Source organism: Chironomus tepperi, unplaced genomic scaffold, assembly GCF_022539635.2.
Source record: "Chironomus tepperi strain 1889 unplaced genomic scaffold, CSIRO-AGI_Ctep_v1 contig_422, whole genome shotgun sequence".
Taxonomy (NCBI): Eukaryota; Metazoa; Arthropoda; class Insecta; order Diptera; family Chironomidae; genus Chironomus; species Chironomus tepperi.
In genome coordinates, this window is record NW_027226544.1 from 87,071 (window position 1) to 103,876 (window position 16,806).

Here is a 16,806-nt window from a genome sequence, read left to right on the forward strand (position 1 = left end):
TAACATACGAACTATTCAAAACTGCAATAATATACCGTACCATGCACCCTTATTTTAGAGCTATACTCGAAAATGTCGAAAAAACGCTATTTTTTGAGGAAAAAGTCCATTTTTGTCTACATAAACCGGAGTCGAAAAAAATAATTTTTATAATATTTGATAGATATTATTAGTACCTAACACACAAAATCACTTTTAATAAAATCGGCACTATTCGACCTGAGAAAAGTGAATGTAAGTATGAACAATTCTTATTTTTTCAATAAATCTAAGTTTTAGAGGCACTAAGAAACTTGAAATTTTCAAAATTGTTGCTATAAATATAGTTCCTAATTATATCTACTAAATAAAATTTATTTGAATGAAATTGATATAAACCTTAAAAAGTTAGAGCATTTTTAGTAAAAGTGGTCGATACACTTTTTCAATTTTCAAAACCCTATATCTCGTCAGCCATGGGTTTGAAAAATTTATTCTTTGTGGTTTCATATACTAGACATAAGGGTCTATCATAATCACTAAAAGTTAGAATTTCTGGAAAAATATTGAAAAATTTCCTAACGTGTGCTGTACCGTTAGTACGGGACAGATATAGACACTTTGTCATACCAGGCACCATTGTGTAGTCCCGATCGTGTATTTATAGCAGTAGTGGGGAACCTTTGATTTCTCGCGGCACGCCTTGGTAATAATCCTCAACCGAAACCGCACATGACACACGGTTCATGGCATTTTCAAAAAAAAGTTTAGAGGCACATATGTTGCTCAAGACTCATCAATATTGTGTCGTACCATACCACCATCGGAGAAATTGGTCCCAGTTTTGCAGTACTCTCTATACTCTAAATGCATTCCTCTTCTAAGAAGGGTATTCAAGTTTTAGCAAAGACGGAGCGTTTTGAAAGCAAACAAGCTTCCCGGACATCGTTCGCCCATACGACTTCTTCTATGAGCTATTAGAGCCCAACACAGCAGCAGCCAATTGACAGGTGGAAGATGACGACATCTGAGGGAGGCCATGGATCACAGTTGATCTGTACGGCCATCGAAGGAAGGAAGTAATTAAGTACAGCAGCAAGTAACCATTTGAAGACCAACTTCCAATATACCACTCGGTATTGAGTCAATGTTTTGGCATCCGTAATAAAGCAAAAAAAGAAGAATAGGAGAAAGAATGGAAATTAAATTTACATAAAGTTCAGAGTTCTTAGCCACAACAATTCTTTTTTTTGTGTGCCTTCTTCCTTTTTCATTTCTCACACTTCATTTGGTGTTGAACAAGCCAATATTTTCCCATTGGTTGGTGAATATCTCTAATAAATTCACAGTTGGGTCGCCTATAATTGTTTTAAATGTTCATGGATGAAAAGTCTGTGAGAATGGAATTTATTATTGGCATGTATACATTTATAATTTTTTTTCAACAAGATAGATTCTCTCTTTTTTTAACTCACAGCATGCTTTGAATGTTTAACATTATTGTGTGTGCTTAATCGACAAATTTCAAATGAGTTTTTGGGGATGAAGAATATTTGGGATGGAAATTGAGAAAATTTTTGAGGATGTTGGACATGCAGTGGACTTAATTTGGTGGTTATGTGAAATATTCATGTTAATTTTGACGGAAATGACTTTAAGGATTCTTAATGTTTGATGTCAATTACTAGATGATGATGATGTCCTCTACACCAGTGGTGGGCAGCTTTTTGGCATATAATGCATGACACTTCTAAGTATTTTTGGACACAGGTTGCCCATTACTGCTCTTCATTGTTTGCTTATGAACATTTTGAAACTAACTCAATTGCTGGCTGTTGTCGCAAGCTTACGAAGCTCTTACCGAGTGGAACTGGATGTATTTATTTGATATTATGACTAGTTATAAACATGTCATTTGTAGATTCTGGCATGAAATATCAAGTGTTGTACCAAACATAGTGTCGATTAGTCGCAGATTGTTACACCTGAGGTAAGTCATGTGGTCGTTTATTTAAGAATAAACTAATACTTTCCTGCTCGTACAGATCAATTGTGGTTCATGGCCTCCCTTAAACGTCTCCCAAAGAAGGTTTCATCGCTGACTTTCATCTGAATAGACGAATGCTAATCAGTAATTAGCTAAACAGGACTTTTGGTCTTGCACGGTCCGTGCTAAACTTTATTATATCTATGACCGATGTTTTGAGAATCTCAGAACCTCTATGAAGCTTTCATTAAATTTTTTAAGCAGATCACAACGAAATCAGTTTAAAATAAACTTCCAGTGCCTAATTCAGTTACACTCACCATATTAACTGTTCATTTCAGTGTAAAAAGCTCTATATTATCCAAATTTTATGGTTTCTAGACTTTTTGAGAGGTTATCTGTTAATATACTTATTTCAAATTGAAGATCCAATTCTATTCATGATGACCATTCAACCTTCTTTAATTATTAATGCAAATCAGTTCCAAATCTAAAAGAATCTCTTTAATTTCCATAGAATTTCAGACAAAAATGCACAAAAAAAAAAACAAACCCAAATGGAAACCTTTTTAAATGCTTCATCCGACATCCATAAAAGGAAAGAGGAATTGAATACAGGAATGATGATGATGAACCATTTCAACCTCCCCCCTGTAACATAAATCACATTAAATGCTGAAAATATAAAAACAAAATTATACATACATATTCACAAATACAGTAGGCAGACAACAGGAAAAAGGAAAGCAACAAAAATATGGCAAAGTAATTTAATTAATGGTGAAAAAGGAAGAGGAAAAAAAATTGGCTATTGGTTTTTATGGAAATTTTTTTTACACATCCTCTCAATTCCGATGGGGAATGAAAAATGGATTCCTATTTTTACCATAAAATGAATTTTCCTCCTCATTTTTTAAGGCTGATTTTTTTCGGAAAAGGACAAATTCAATTTTTACAATTTGGTCCGACTGAAGCATGGGATATACTTTGGTTTTGAATTGACAATTTCATGCAAGTATTGTGTACAAGTTCTAGAATTTCAGGTAAATTCAAGCAATTGCATGCAATTGTTGTATGAAATTATTGTATACAAGTGCTAAAATTTAAAGTAGATTCAAGGAGATGCATGCAATTTTTTAATGCAAGTATTGTATACAAATGCTGGAATTGTATATTAATTCAAGCACTTGTATGCAATTGTCGAACCCTTGTTTTAAAGCTTTTCAATCAAACCCTTCTGGGATTCGACACTTGCATGCAATATGCGCACATTTTATACAAGAAATTGCACGATTATTGCATAAAATTAGGGTTCAAAAATTGCGTGCAAGTAAGTGAATATTGTTTCCAAGTATTGTATACAAGTGCTTGAATTTGATAACAATTCTAGCACTTGGATGCAATTCTTGCAAACAATATGCGCAAACTTAAAATCTGCGCACTCAAATACATTTTAACGGTCAAATTTTAAATCTATATTTTTTTCAAATAATTTTTGGCTGTTATTTTTTAAACCTAACTTTTTTGTTTGGTTTCAAGCTTTCACAGCAATTATACATCAGCACTTTATTATTCCAGGATGTTTTCATTCATTGTTGATAAAATGCGCTTACACCAATAACAATTTCCATACTTTTTTGTACAAATTACTTTCGAAATTGAAAGTGATTCACACAAAACTTTCTCTGCTCTTCAATTTCTATCATTCTATGACATTCATTTCAACTCAAGCTCCTCCTATAATGGCCAACAATAATGAAAAAAAAATTGTTTGCTCTTCTTTTTTTATTTATTTTTGTATTCGATTTAATTAAGATCTATGTGAAAGAGATTTAAAGACTACAAATTACAAACCATTTACTTATGGATGTTAATTTGATTACGATTTTTTTTTGTTGTTGTTTTAAATTTAATTAAAATTCGAAAAATTGTAAGCTTAAATTTTGTGATTTTTAAGAAATTCGAAGTAAATATTTTGGTTGGTGTGGCGTATTTCTGCAGGAATTTTTACAGCAGTGCTGATTTTTTACTAATTGACAATTTGTTGTCCTATCTAAAAAATATCCTGAATTAGCAATTTGTAAGCTATCTATGTCCTGTATTCCTATATACGAATATGTCTGCATCTTATTGTCTTGATTTATCAAATCCTGTTTGTCTACTTTATTATTTAAGTACTATCTATCATAATTAACACTACTAATATTGTTTATACAACCAGATCCAAAATCCATGCAAAAATACGCCATCAATTCGTCACTCACTGTACGTTGAAAAAATGGTAAAATACATTTTCATACTATCATTAAAATCTTAATTAAATAAATCATTTTGACACCAATGGAATACTTTCGACAGCCAAATTTTTGCTACTGTTATTACGTGACACTGGCACTTTGAATTCATAACTTGATTCATCATCACTACGATCGTCAAACGATGAACCCATGCTATATAATCTATCACTTTTCATCATTGATGATTGACGACCTAATAAGAATATGTCAATGAAAAAGAAGGAAAGAGAAAAAAAATGAGTTAGTAAAGAAAAAAAGGTTAAGGATATTTTGGATGTGGTCACTTGTGACAAGAGCGCACATTTCTTTAAGGGATCGTTCACTTATTACTTTGCAGAATAATGATTGCAAGAATTGCATACAAGTGCTTGAATATACATTTTAGCAGTTGTACTTGCATGAAATTGTCGTTCATCATTGTAAATTCAGGCAATTGTATGCAATTCTTGTGAACAACCATATGCAAAATATAACAGCAATATGCGAACAATGCATGGAACATGAACAAATTGCATACAAGTATTGAATACAAGTGATAGAGACTTTATCTAAATTCTAGCAGTTGTATACAATACTTGCACAAAATGTGCGCATATTGGATACAAGTATGCGCGTACAGTTAACAAGTCTTGCATACAAATTCTACAATTTCATGTAAATTTTACTTGTTTGCAAAACTTGCCAATTGTATGCGCATTCTTGCATTCAATTGTCGAACCCTATAAATAAGTGAACGATCCCTGAGTAGAATGATAATTTGAGGAATGTTTCAAAATAATATTTAACTGCCAATAAATATTTAATAAAAAAACTGCCAAATAAGATTTGAAGAATTAGGTTCAATTTGAGTTCAATTTTTTTTTTTGAATTTCGACCGTTATTTTTTGAATTTTAACGGCTAATTTTTGAAAATAAGGTTTTTTTTTTAAATTAAATTTCATCATTAAAGGAAATTTGAAAATTATGGATTAGTTACACTGAACAGAATTAGACAGACAGACAAATTACAAACAAAACTATCATTCAACCCCAAAGAAAAATGCGCCCAAAAAACAGAAAGAAATTTCATGAATATGCAAAAATTATGAAAATAAAGGATATTATACATACTCATCCGAGATGGCTTTTCATCAACAACCTCAAGTGATACACGCTTAACACTCTTCTCACTTTTCATGCTATTCTGATGCCTCAGGATTGCTTTCTTTTGACCTATTGGTGAATTTGATGACATGATGCCTTTTTTTTTTTTGGTTTTTGATCGTGTGTGAATAATGGTGAATAAATAAAAAAAAAAGAAGAGAGAAAGATGGAAATATGTTTGAGTGTTAAAGAATAATGTTGTGTACATAATGTTGTGGAAATGTTAGTAATAAAAAAAAAGTTTTTTTATATGAAATGACATAAAATAGAGAGTTGGAGATAAATAAACACAAAGAACCATTTGTACTTAAAATGAATAAAATAAAATAAAAAAAGAAGCGAGAATGAATGAACCACAAAAAATTATTAGAATCCATCAAAAAAGATTTGTTATTGCACTTTTTCATTTTTTTATTATTATTATTACTTTTTTAGTACTAAAAATACATTGCCAAATACAATTTTTTTTATATATTTATTTTATTTTTATTATTTTCATTAATTCTTTCAACTCGGATAAAAATTAAAAAAATAAAGAAAAAAAATCCTCTCGACAATAAAAAAAAAATTAAAGACTACAATGGTAAATATAATAATTTGTATGTAATTTGAGATACATGATAAATTTTATATATTTTGTATTTTTTGTTTTTTTATATTTTGGTATGATACGGAGGACGAAGTTGAATTTTTACAACGGTTAATTAAAATTAATTAATTATTTAGTAAAATGCACGCCTTGGGCTGTCCAATTTCAAAGGATTTTTTTTATTGTGCATGTTGCTGATATGTAGGAACATTTTAAATGTATAGCTCGTGTAATTAACATGAAAATTTTTGGAAATATCTAATTGAATTTTTCGATACATAACAGATGTAGATTTTGGCTAAAGGGGGTTCTATTTTTTGGAAATTATTGGTGCAGTTGAAAATTGTAAATATTAAGTACATTAAAATTGAAAATTTATTTTTGAATATTTGAGAAAAATATTGGAAAATATGATTTTTGGTTAACTTAACGTTTGCGTAATGCGTAATCAACGTACGTAAATTATAAGATTCGACGATTACATAAAAGTAAGCTAATTCTGTATGCAAGTCTTGCATACAAGTGCTTTAATTTACATGAAAATCTAGCATTAGTTCAAAATTTTACGTAAAATGTAGTACGTAAACGTAAAAAAATACGTACGTTTTTGATATGTAAAATTTATACGTACGTATTTCTAACGTATACGTAGAAGAGTTTACGTAAAGCGTCAATAACGTCAATATACGTCTAATCGTTCTTTGAACTGAATAAACAACCAGTCAAATGAAAACTTGTGTTACATATGAGATGTATGTTTACATAGAACATACACATTTACATACGTAAGAATGCATACTTAAATGTTGCGTATACGTAAATAATTCGTATGAAAATAAGAATTCTAGCTTAAACAATTTAGGTATGCAAACTTCAAATTTCAAAACCCAAAACATTAAAAATTTCCCCCAACTAAAACATTTTCTCATTGAAATAATTACACCATTTAACCATAAGAACAGCAACTATTGTCACATAAAAATTATTAAACAATTTTAACAAGTAACTTTCATAGCCAATTTAAAACTCTGTACAATTTTCATAGAGACATTAAACACATGATTGTGAGTAAAAACTCAAACTGCATGAGTTAAAAAAAAAGTTTTTTTCATATCTTTTGTGTACAGTAATTGAAATTAAGTACATTAAGTTACAAAACAAAACAAAAAAAGCACAAGAATGCTTTAAAGTAATTTTTAATTAACCGTATCTTGACCCATCTTCATCCTCTAAATTGATATAGTAAGTGGAGAGAGAGAGAAAGAGATAGAAAATAAAAAGAAATACCATAAGGTACACGAGTTCTTCATTCCCTTCTTTATTTTATTAGTTTATTCTTTACTACTTATATTATTATATGATCACTGCAAATTTAAAGTACGCTTGCTAAAGCTTGCTTCTTTTGTCGAAGAGCAAGTTGAAAAATAATATAAAAAAAAAATTAAACTAGATAGTTTTGGTGAGTTAGAAAGAATACAGCAAAAGGAGAAACTTTTATACCATTTATGTCAGTTGTGAATCACAAAAAGTTTTTCTTATGTTGAGATTAAAGCATTATCGTCAGATTTGAGACAGAAAAAATAGTTTTAAAATTAATATAGAGAAAAAAACAACAAATTTTTTGTGAAACAGAGAAACAGAATTAATAAAATCAGTCTGAATAGAATGAAGAAATTAAAATAACTTATATCCATTCTCAAAATAATGTAGACAAAGAGAAATGTAAAGAGATATTAGTCACCGTTGTACTTTTTTCATCAGGTGACTAAAGGCGCATTTTTTTGATTTTCCCATTTTGGTTGCCGATCAGCATGTTGGATTGATATTTGTTGTATTTTTGGAAATATTTCATTTAAATTTAGTTTTTGTGATTTTTGTAATTTTAATTTATATTGCTAAAGTTCAAAATTATTACCGAATTTTTAAAATATTAAACGCTAATTTTGAAGTTCAAAATTCTTAACGGAATTTTGAAATTTAAAAGTTGAACTAATTTTGAACTTTAAAACTTTCATCGAGCTTTTGAAATTCAAAATTTGAGCTTATATTGAAGTTCAATATTTTTATCGAACTTTCAAAGTTCAAAATTTTTTAACGAATTTTTGAACTTATAACGGGATTTTGAAATTCAAATTTGAGCTTATTTCAAAGTTCAATTTTAAACTTGCTTTGAAGTTCAACATTTTTAACGAACTTTCAAAATTTAAATTTCAAGCTTATTTTGAAGTTCAAAATTTCATCAAATTTTTTTTCAAAAGTCAAAAATTAACGGAAATTCTAAACTTCATTTTAATATTTAAGTTTTACAAAATAAATCATTACTTTTCTAATAGCCTCAATATGCTTGTAAAGTCATTATCTATTTCTAATATTTGGTGACAAAACTTTTTTATTAGGAATTAGTCAATATTTTAATATTAAACAATTTTACTATAATTATAACTAATAAAGCTATGCTGACCTACAACACTAAATCAAATTAGTTTTTATATAATTTTTTTATCACACATTACAGCATCAAAAAAATCCAAAGTGAATATACAACAAGGACAATATCAAAATGGGAAAATGCACAATTAAAAAAAAAAAAATACAATTAGTCCATCTAAGATAACAATCAACTTTTAAGAATGTTTTAAACTTTCTTGTCTTTAAGTAGAATACTTAGTCAAGCAATAATAAAAAAAAAATATACAAATATGAAAAATGGAATCCTTTTAATAAGAATAAAGAGACAGAAAACAGATTAAGTTTATATGGCAATCCAATCAAAAAGAAGCTACTCTTGAAAGGAAGTAGAAAAACTATAGTTTAACTTTATCATCTTTATAAGGGTGTGTCATCAATATTTTGAGAATAATTGGGCATAATGATGACAGTTGTTTCATTATTATTATTATTACTGTTGTTATTAACAATTTCAAACTGATTAGCATCATCAAAGAAGCTATCATAACTTCGTGATGGTGTTGGTGAGCTATATTCTTCTGATATTGGTGCCAAATAATTCTGTTGTAGAATAAGCTCACCTGTTGATCCATTTGATGACATTGGATTTTGATTTGATGTTACATCCTCAAATGCTTCCTCATTTAATGTCGACAATGCACCGGATATCATCTCTTGTTCCAGTGTTACCTGTATGAATAAGTAATAAGTGATATCTTTATGAGTAAACATGTAAGACATTTTTATGATGTCATTAAAAGAATAATAACAACATGTATTGTTAAGAACAATAAGTTAAAAGGAATTATAACAGTTCAAAAAGATAATGGTAGGAAGTGATTGAGGATATTTCGTCAGTTTTTACGAAAATTGTCATTATTGGCAAATTAAAGCTTTAGACTTAATTAATAAATTCAATGAAAAGCGTGCAAAAATTAAAGAATTTTCAACAATTCAATTTCAACGGACTTTTAATATTCAAATTTAACGAACTTTTCAGATTCGAATTTCTGAAGTTCAAAATGGTTCAAAATTTGAAAATGTTCAAAATTGAACTAATATTTCAGATTCAAATTTTAACGAACTTTTCATACTCAAATTTATGAAGTTCAAAATTGCTCAAATCAAGAATTTTTAAAAATTGTAGAAATTAACGGATATTTTAAAATCAAATTTTAACCGTAATTAAGAACTTTTTTCGAAAATCCTGACGGTGATTCCACCGATTGGTTGAATTTTGAAAATTTTTACTTGAATAATCCGTGTTCTTTAAAATTTAATCATTTCCAAAATGACATTTAATTCAGTTGACACTTCAAGAATATCAGATAAACGTCTTTATTTACTCACTTAATATCATAAACAGCATTCTAATCAAAGCAATTGCTGTTAATTAAGTTATAATTTTGATTTTAAAAATTTATTTTCTCGTGGATTAGGAATTTCGTTACTTATACTTTTTTTCAACAATGAGAATTTTTAATAATTTTAGCTTAATAGCTTGGTTTTGAGCCCTAATAAGCACAACATAAGATGTATTAGATAAGGAACCATCGATTAGACTACCAAAGAAGCTTTAAAAGTGTTTAAATAGTCTAAATTTTCGTTTTGAATGATGTCAAAAACAACAAATTCCAAAAAAAAGTATAAGTAACGGGCATAAAAATGGAAATATTTCCTTAGTTAAAGTGTATTAAAGGTACTAGATGACATAAACGATAGTAAATAGGTAAATACATGATATAAGGTGTAGAGTCTTTAGTCCAATAAAAACAACTTATTTAATTAATTAATATCACGACACGTTTATTACTCTTTCCTTTCAATAACCAAAGTGTACAAACATTTCAAATATTAAATGTCCGTTATTTATCCAGTAGCTTCGCACCCCTACATATCACCCTTGCTAAAAAAAAAGAAAATTAAAAAAAAGAAAAATTAAATGTTTAGATATCTATTCTATTTTTTTTTTTTTTTTACCAGTAAATTATAAATACCGAGCCGGTTTCTTTAAGATTCTTCTTTTCTTTGGACTTGCTTCTTTTTCACAAAACCCTGAACTTTTATTATCTACCATTTCTTCAGCATTCTCCGGCCATTCCTTTGTATGGTCAATGTGTCTCTTGTATAGCAATCCACTAGCGTCCTTTAACGTTAATTCATTACCTTTTTTGTCTATAACTTGAAATTTCTTATTTAAAAATTTTGTTTTCAATTTATTTCCTGGCATTATATCTTTCATCATCACGAAATCCCCAACCTGAATGTCTACAATTGCTGATCCTCTCTTTGCGTCTGCGTACAGCTTTCCTTTCAATTTTTCAACAGCGTCCCGTTCTCTTGCCTCTGCCTCTGTCCAATAATTATTTAAAAGCCCTAATGGTAACACCGTTCGAGGTTTTCTTTTCATCATCATCTCAAAGGGGGACAAATTTGTAACTGAACAAGGACGTTTGTTATAAATTTCCACAAATTCCTCTAAAGTGCTACCCAAATTCTCCTTCATGATGCTACCAATCTGTAAAATCCTCTTAAGATTTTTATTGAATCTCTCCACGAGACCGTTACATTGTGGCTGATGCGGGGGTATTTTTACTAGTTCTATATTTTGCTTCTTACAATATTCTACAAATTTTGTACTTGAAAAAGGTGGTCCATTATCTGACTTCAAAGTTGCAGGATTTCCAAATGTCTTAAAAATATCATCCAAACACTTTATAGTCACCTCAGCGTCTGTTGTGCTCATCTTTCGAACCACTGCATAACGACTATAATAGTCTATGACTACGAATAGTTCACCTAATGGGCCAGCATTAAAGAAATCTACTGCAATATCCAGCCAGGCTTCTTCAGGTATTCTCTTTCGTACTAGAGGTGCAGGCGGATTAGGACGAGATACCAACGCACAACCCAAACATTTCTTTACCTTGTTGTGTATATCCTTCGTTATATTAGGCCACCATACTCTCTCTCTCAGTAGTCTTTTCATTGTTACTTCTCCCGGATGTCCTTTATGGGCATAGTCTAAGGCTTTGGCTGACACCGATCTCGGAACCACTACCTGATAATCTTTGTATAAAACACCTTCAACTAATGACAATTCATGTCTCATTGCTCTGTATTTTGGAGCAACTGAATTCCAATCATCCGTATTTAATGCGTTTACTACCTCTCTTAGCTCGCAATCCTTCAATGTCTCATCTGCTATTTCCTTTAACGATATTACACCAGTCTCAAATGATATGTTATACACAAATATTTCAGATTGTTCTTCAAATGGCTCACTTTGACTCTCATATAATCGTGATAAAGGATCCGCAATATTTTGTTTTCCAGGTATGTATTTAATATCGAAATCGTAATGCTGCAATCTCAATGCCCATGATTCAGCTCTGGAAATTGCTCTTTTGTTAACGCGAAAAGCGCCCTTAAAAATAAATTGCAATGCTCGATAATCACTGTATAGTGTGAATTTTAATCCCGATAAGTAATAATGGAATCTTTCCACTGCCCATACTGCTGCCAATGCTTCACGCTGTGCCTGTGGATATTTTCTTTCCACCAACGTCAATGTCTTTGCCGCAAATTCCACCACTCTAAATGTTTTACCGTTCATTTGTACTAAAGCTGCTCCGATAGCAGTAGGTGATGCATCTGTATAGACTCTTGTCTCATTTTCTGGATCAAAAATTCCTAACTCTAAAACACACCTACATAAATCTTCCTTGAGGCTTTCAAAAGATTTTTGTTGCTCCACGTCCCATCTCATTACTTTGTCACGAATAATTTGATTGAGAGCCTCACTCTTTGCTGCTAAATTCGGAATAAACTTTCCTAGGTAATTAACTAATCCCAAGAAACTTCGAACCTCTTCAACCGTCTTCGGTTCCACAAATTCCTTCACTGCTTTTATCTTTTCCTGTGACGGTCTTACTCTATTCTTTGTAATAGTTGATCCCAAAAAGTCGATTTCCTTTAGTCCATATCTGCATTTCTCTTCGTTCAAAGATAGATTATTGCATCGTAACACGTTCAAAACTTTATTCAATCGTTCGTCATGTTCCTCCTTCGATTTTCCTGCTATAATAATATCGTCCAAAAAACAGAAAACTCCTTCGATACCCGAAACCAATTGGCTCATAATTCTTTGGAATATTTCTGGAGCGCTATTCATACCAAACGTCAACCGTTTGAATTGCATAACACCTTGTTTAGTTAAAAACGCTGTAATATATCTTGATTCAACATCCAGTTCAATATGGTGATAAGCGCTTTTTATGTCGACCTTCGAAAATATACTACAGTTTCTTAACTTGCATAAAATGAACTCTAATGTTGGTAACGGATACACTACTCTCTTAATAGCTTTGTTCGGCTCACGCATATCTACGCAAACTCTTATATCATTTGTTCCCTTTGGAACCACAATCAACGGTGAAATCCACTCTGCGTATCCATTAACTTTTTCGATTATGCCTTGTCTTTCCATACGATCAATTATCTCCGCGACCCGCTCTTCTTGTGCAAGTGGTATACAATTATACAACCGCTGTTTCGGTTCCACCTCCTTATCTATAATCAACTTAATGCTCACATCCGGTATCTTTGGAAATTCCACATCACATGTAACATTATTTACCGCTAATCCAACTTTCAATATCAGTAATTTCTCTGATGTTGATTTTCCCAACAATGATTGCTTTGCATTACGAATAACGAAAAACTCCTCGTGAGAGCGCGGTTTTGCTTCACTAACCATTACTTCTGCTACTAGCTGTGCAACACATATGAGCGGACTTGAGCTTCCATAACCCGAAAAATTATTTGTTACATTATGGTTTATATTGAACAATCTCGCATTATTTTCTAACAAACGAGCATAATCATTTTCAGTCAATGTGTTTATCGGTGAGCCAGAATCAATTAAAAATGACAAATTGACTCCTCCAACATTCGCCATAATGACAGAATTATCTTCCTCCTATTAAAAAAAATGAATAAACAGCTTACTAATTTCTTCCTTCAAATGTTTATTGCTTATTCAAATATATTCACGAAAATAAAATATAAAAAATGATACAAACATGAAATAATTTTATTATACCTGAGGCATTTTCGGTACCACCACATCCCAGTCTTCATCATCAACGTGAATTTGATTTATTTGATCCTTATTGGCTTGTTGTTGTTGATGTCTTTTCTCCTTGCGCTTTTTCATGCATACTCTTGCAAAATGTCCCACTTTTTTGCAAATATGACACATAGCCTCAACCGCTGGACATTGTTTTCCTCCCATGTGTTTCATGGAACCACAACGATAGCATTTAGTAAAAGACTTCTGCTGACTATTACGACCATTAGCGCTTCTTGACATTTGTCTCAAAGCTGCAATTACTTGAGGGTAAATGTCGTTGCCAGAACTTTGCTGTGGTTGTGCTTCTGCAATCTTTGCAACTTTATCTTCCTTCACTTTCCGCTGTTCCTTAATTTCTTCATTTACAGCATAAGAGATTATGTTTTCTAAACTCTTTTCCGATTCCGTAGCTGCATATTGTCTTACTTTGCCGCTTTTTGCACCCAACATTATTTGAAAATAAACTTCCTCGTCCACACGATCTCCATCAAAACCGCATCTTACGGCTTGGATTCTTAAGCGAACCACGAAAGCATTAATCGACTCTTCTGTTCCTTGCTTCATTTCACTAAGCAATTGACGTTCCAACCGTGGATTCGATTTAGCCTTGAAATAAGACTCTAACCGCAAAACAGCATTATTGAAGACCGGAATTTCCCTCATGGGTACTCTTAACTCTGATATCTCTCCATCAACCGCCGGTGTTGATCCATAGATTCTCTGTATTTCTCTGCCTCCAGCGACCAAAAGCCATTTCAACTTTTTCTCTTGAGAATCAAATCCCATGGCATCACACCAAACCTCGAATGATTCTTTCCATTCGATCCATTCAGTAAATAGAGCATGACCTAACAGCTTACCATCAAATTTTGGTAACGAGGCGACTAATACACTTTCCATCCTGGAACCAGATGAAAAAAAAATTGTTCATTATTCAATGAATTAAATCATTAACTCTTTTCAAAATATTCTAAAACCGTTATTTCTAACGTTCAATTTTCATTTGAAAATTCTCACACATAACTGAATTTAATCAATTTCTTTGCCGAATTAAATCAGCAACGTATCTGAATATATATATGTATTACCGAATTGAATCAGTACCGTTACCGAATTAAATCAGTTCTCTTACCGAATTAAATCAGTATACTCTGCCGAATCTAATCAGCCGCCCACCGAATTTAATCAGTGACTCATCATTTTTTTAACAAAATCACTCATTTAGGTACTTTAGTACCATAAAATCCATTATCTCCATGCTTACCTATCTTTTAATTTACCAGCTGCGCCAAATGTAGAGTCTTTAGTCCAATAAAAACAACTTATTTAATTAATTAATATCACGACACGTTTATTACTCTTTCCTTTCAATAACCAAAGTGTACAAACATTTCAAATATTAAATGTCCGTTATTTATCCAGTAGCTTCGCACCCCTACATAAGGCATTAAAAGTAGTGAAAAAGTGAGTAAATTAAGAGAAATATCATTTTTTGTGAAAAAATTCATCGGTGGAATCACCGCTGACAAAAATCCATGCAAGGAACAAAGAGAGATAATAAACATTTTTAAAGACTAAAAACAGATATTACAGATGAATATCATCATAAAAATGATATTTCCACAATTAATAAAAGCAGGAGCATAAATAAAAAAATAAAGCACAAAATGTAACAAATTTATGCACGTATTGTTCACTTTGTTACCTGCAACAAGTCATTATCATGATGATAATTCGTTCGGTTCTGTTGTTTTTTATATATTTTTTCCATTTTAATTTATTGTACCAAAAAAATGTATTTTTTAATGAATGAAAATTATTCGAAAAAGTTAGAAGATAAAAAAATATGAAAATTTAGTATGTATCATGTTTGTTAGGTACATAACGAGTAAATTATTTCATTGTGATTTGTTAGTATCAAGCAAGACAAAAATAATAAAAATGTTAATTTAATTACCTGTTTTTCGATGACGCTCTTTTGCTTCGTGCGACTTAATTGTGGAACTTGCACCGATGCACCATCACACACATCCTTTGTATCGCTCTTAAATGTTACAATTGAGCTTTTTGTTGCCGTTGATGCATTTTCACCATCGCGAAGGCTCATTATGAAATACTTGAATGTTTCCCAATGACCGAAATTTAAGCCGAGTACCTATTGTAATAAAAATAATTAATATTTAATATCCAATTAAGCTCTGAGGCATGCCAAATTAATTGATGGACAATAAATTATTGAGTGCATGGATTGATCCATGTGCTTCAAGCTTTTATAATGAATATCAATAAAATTATCATCCATAGATACACACAAAACTTACCACTTTCAATTCATTAAGATCACAATACATCAAAACCTTTCCAGTTATTGCATTCTCTTTTAAATTGACTGAAAGGCTTTCCATCGTTCCTTTCAATTCATTAATTTGCCCTAATAGCTGTATTAAATCATCACAGCTCAATTTTGATAATTTTATTTGTGAAATATCCTGAAAATATTGTAATAATGTTAATGAATAGCTTTTATGTAGTAATAATATCAATTTTATACATAAAATAGATAATATGTTATTAAAATAGTTACCATATCAACATTAAGTTGTTGTTGTGGTTGTTGTTGCTGAACATATGCATTTTCTAAAATTGGATGTTCTAAATGTGTTGGCAACGGTTGCCTATGTGTTGCATTAAAATAATTCATTAGTGCCATTGGGGTGCTGTTGAGGCTTGTAGAATATACAGGTGGAATAAATGGATTTTGTTGTGAATAGTATGAATTATGACTACGGTTGTAAACATTAGGCATTTGTGGTGTAGCTGATGGATTTGATTTCATTAATGGGACAACGATTCCTTCATCTTCCTCCATTGCTTGTTGATCCTCTGCAAAATAAGTCAAAAATGTTAATTGATTTTAACGAATTTTTCATATTTGAATTTTAACGGTTTTTGAAAATTCAAATCTTTCAAAAAAGCAAAGTTCAAAAATTCAAATTTTTAAAATCCGTTAAGATTTTGAACTTTCCAATATCCACCTTTCATTGCTTACCTTTCAAAACTTTCCTTAAGTATGGATCTAAATTGATAGTAAAAGGCAAAAAGATTCTCAGGTCAGACACTTGCAAATCTGCTTTATGAAGTTGAAGAAATGCGTCTAATTTTCGCTCGTCACGGTCCAAATCTAATAATGGTGCTGCCTCACGCAAACAAGACAATTTCGGACGAACTC

General features: G+C 30.9%; 2 protein-coding genes across 11 annotated transcripts in view; both read right to left on the minus strand.

Moving 5' to 3' along the window:
• Nucleotides 1-3,743: 3,743 nt before the first annotated feature.
• The window catches only part of Arms (Ankyrin repeat-rich membrane spanning), a 30,375-nt gene continuing 17,312 nt past the window's right edge, over nt 3,744-16,806 (minus strand). For 7 of the 10 annotated variants that reach the window (XM_070649320.1, XM_070649312.1, XM_070649319.1 and 4 more), the window contains 8 exons: nt 16,627-16,805; nt 16,162-16,460; nt 15,899-16,066; nt 15,535-15,732; nt 15,283-15,321; nt 9,025-9,133; nt 5,374-5,502; nt 3,744-4,456 (listed from right to left, as the gene is read on the minus strand). In XM_070649320.1, the coding sequence (XP_070505421.1) occupies nt 4,293-4,456; nt 5,374-5,502; nt 9,025-9,133; nt 15,283-15,321; nt 15,535-15,732; nt 15,899-16,066; nt 16,162-16,460; nt 16,627-16,805 (1,285 nt within the window). In that variant the 3' untranslated portion in view covers nt 3,744-4,292. The remainder of the gene's footprint in view (nt 4,457-5,373; nt 5,503-9,024; nt 9,134-15,282; nt 15,322-15,534; nt 15,733-15,898; nt 16,067-16,161; nt 16,461-16,626; nt 16,806) is intronic. The other 3 variants (XM_070649313.1, XM_070649314.1, XM_070649316.1) reach the window with 3 other exon arrangements.
• LOC139097457 (uncharacterized) lies at nt 13,415-15,189 on the minus strand. Its single transcript, XM_070649323.1, has 2 exons — nt 14,842-15,189; nt 13,415-14,478 (listed from the first exon to the last, which is right to left on the minus strand). Exon 2 carries the CDS (start codon nt 14,475-14,477, stop codon nt 13,542-13,544), a length of 936 nt encoding a protein of 311 aa, XP_070505424.1. The 5' UTR covers nt 14,478; nt 14,842-15,189; the 3' UTR covers nt 13,415-13,541.

Excerpts from the sequence above, each read along its gene's own strand:
- LOC139097457 (XM_070649323.1), bottom strand. The coding sequence starts at position 14,477 with ATGGAAAGTGTATTAGTCGCCTCGTTACCAAAATTTGATGGTAAGCTG.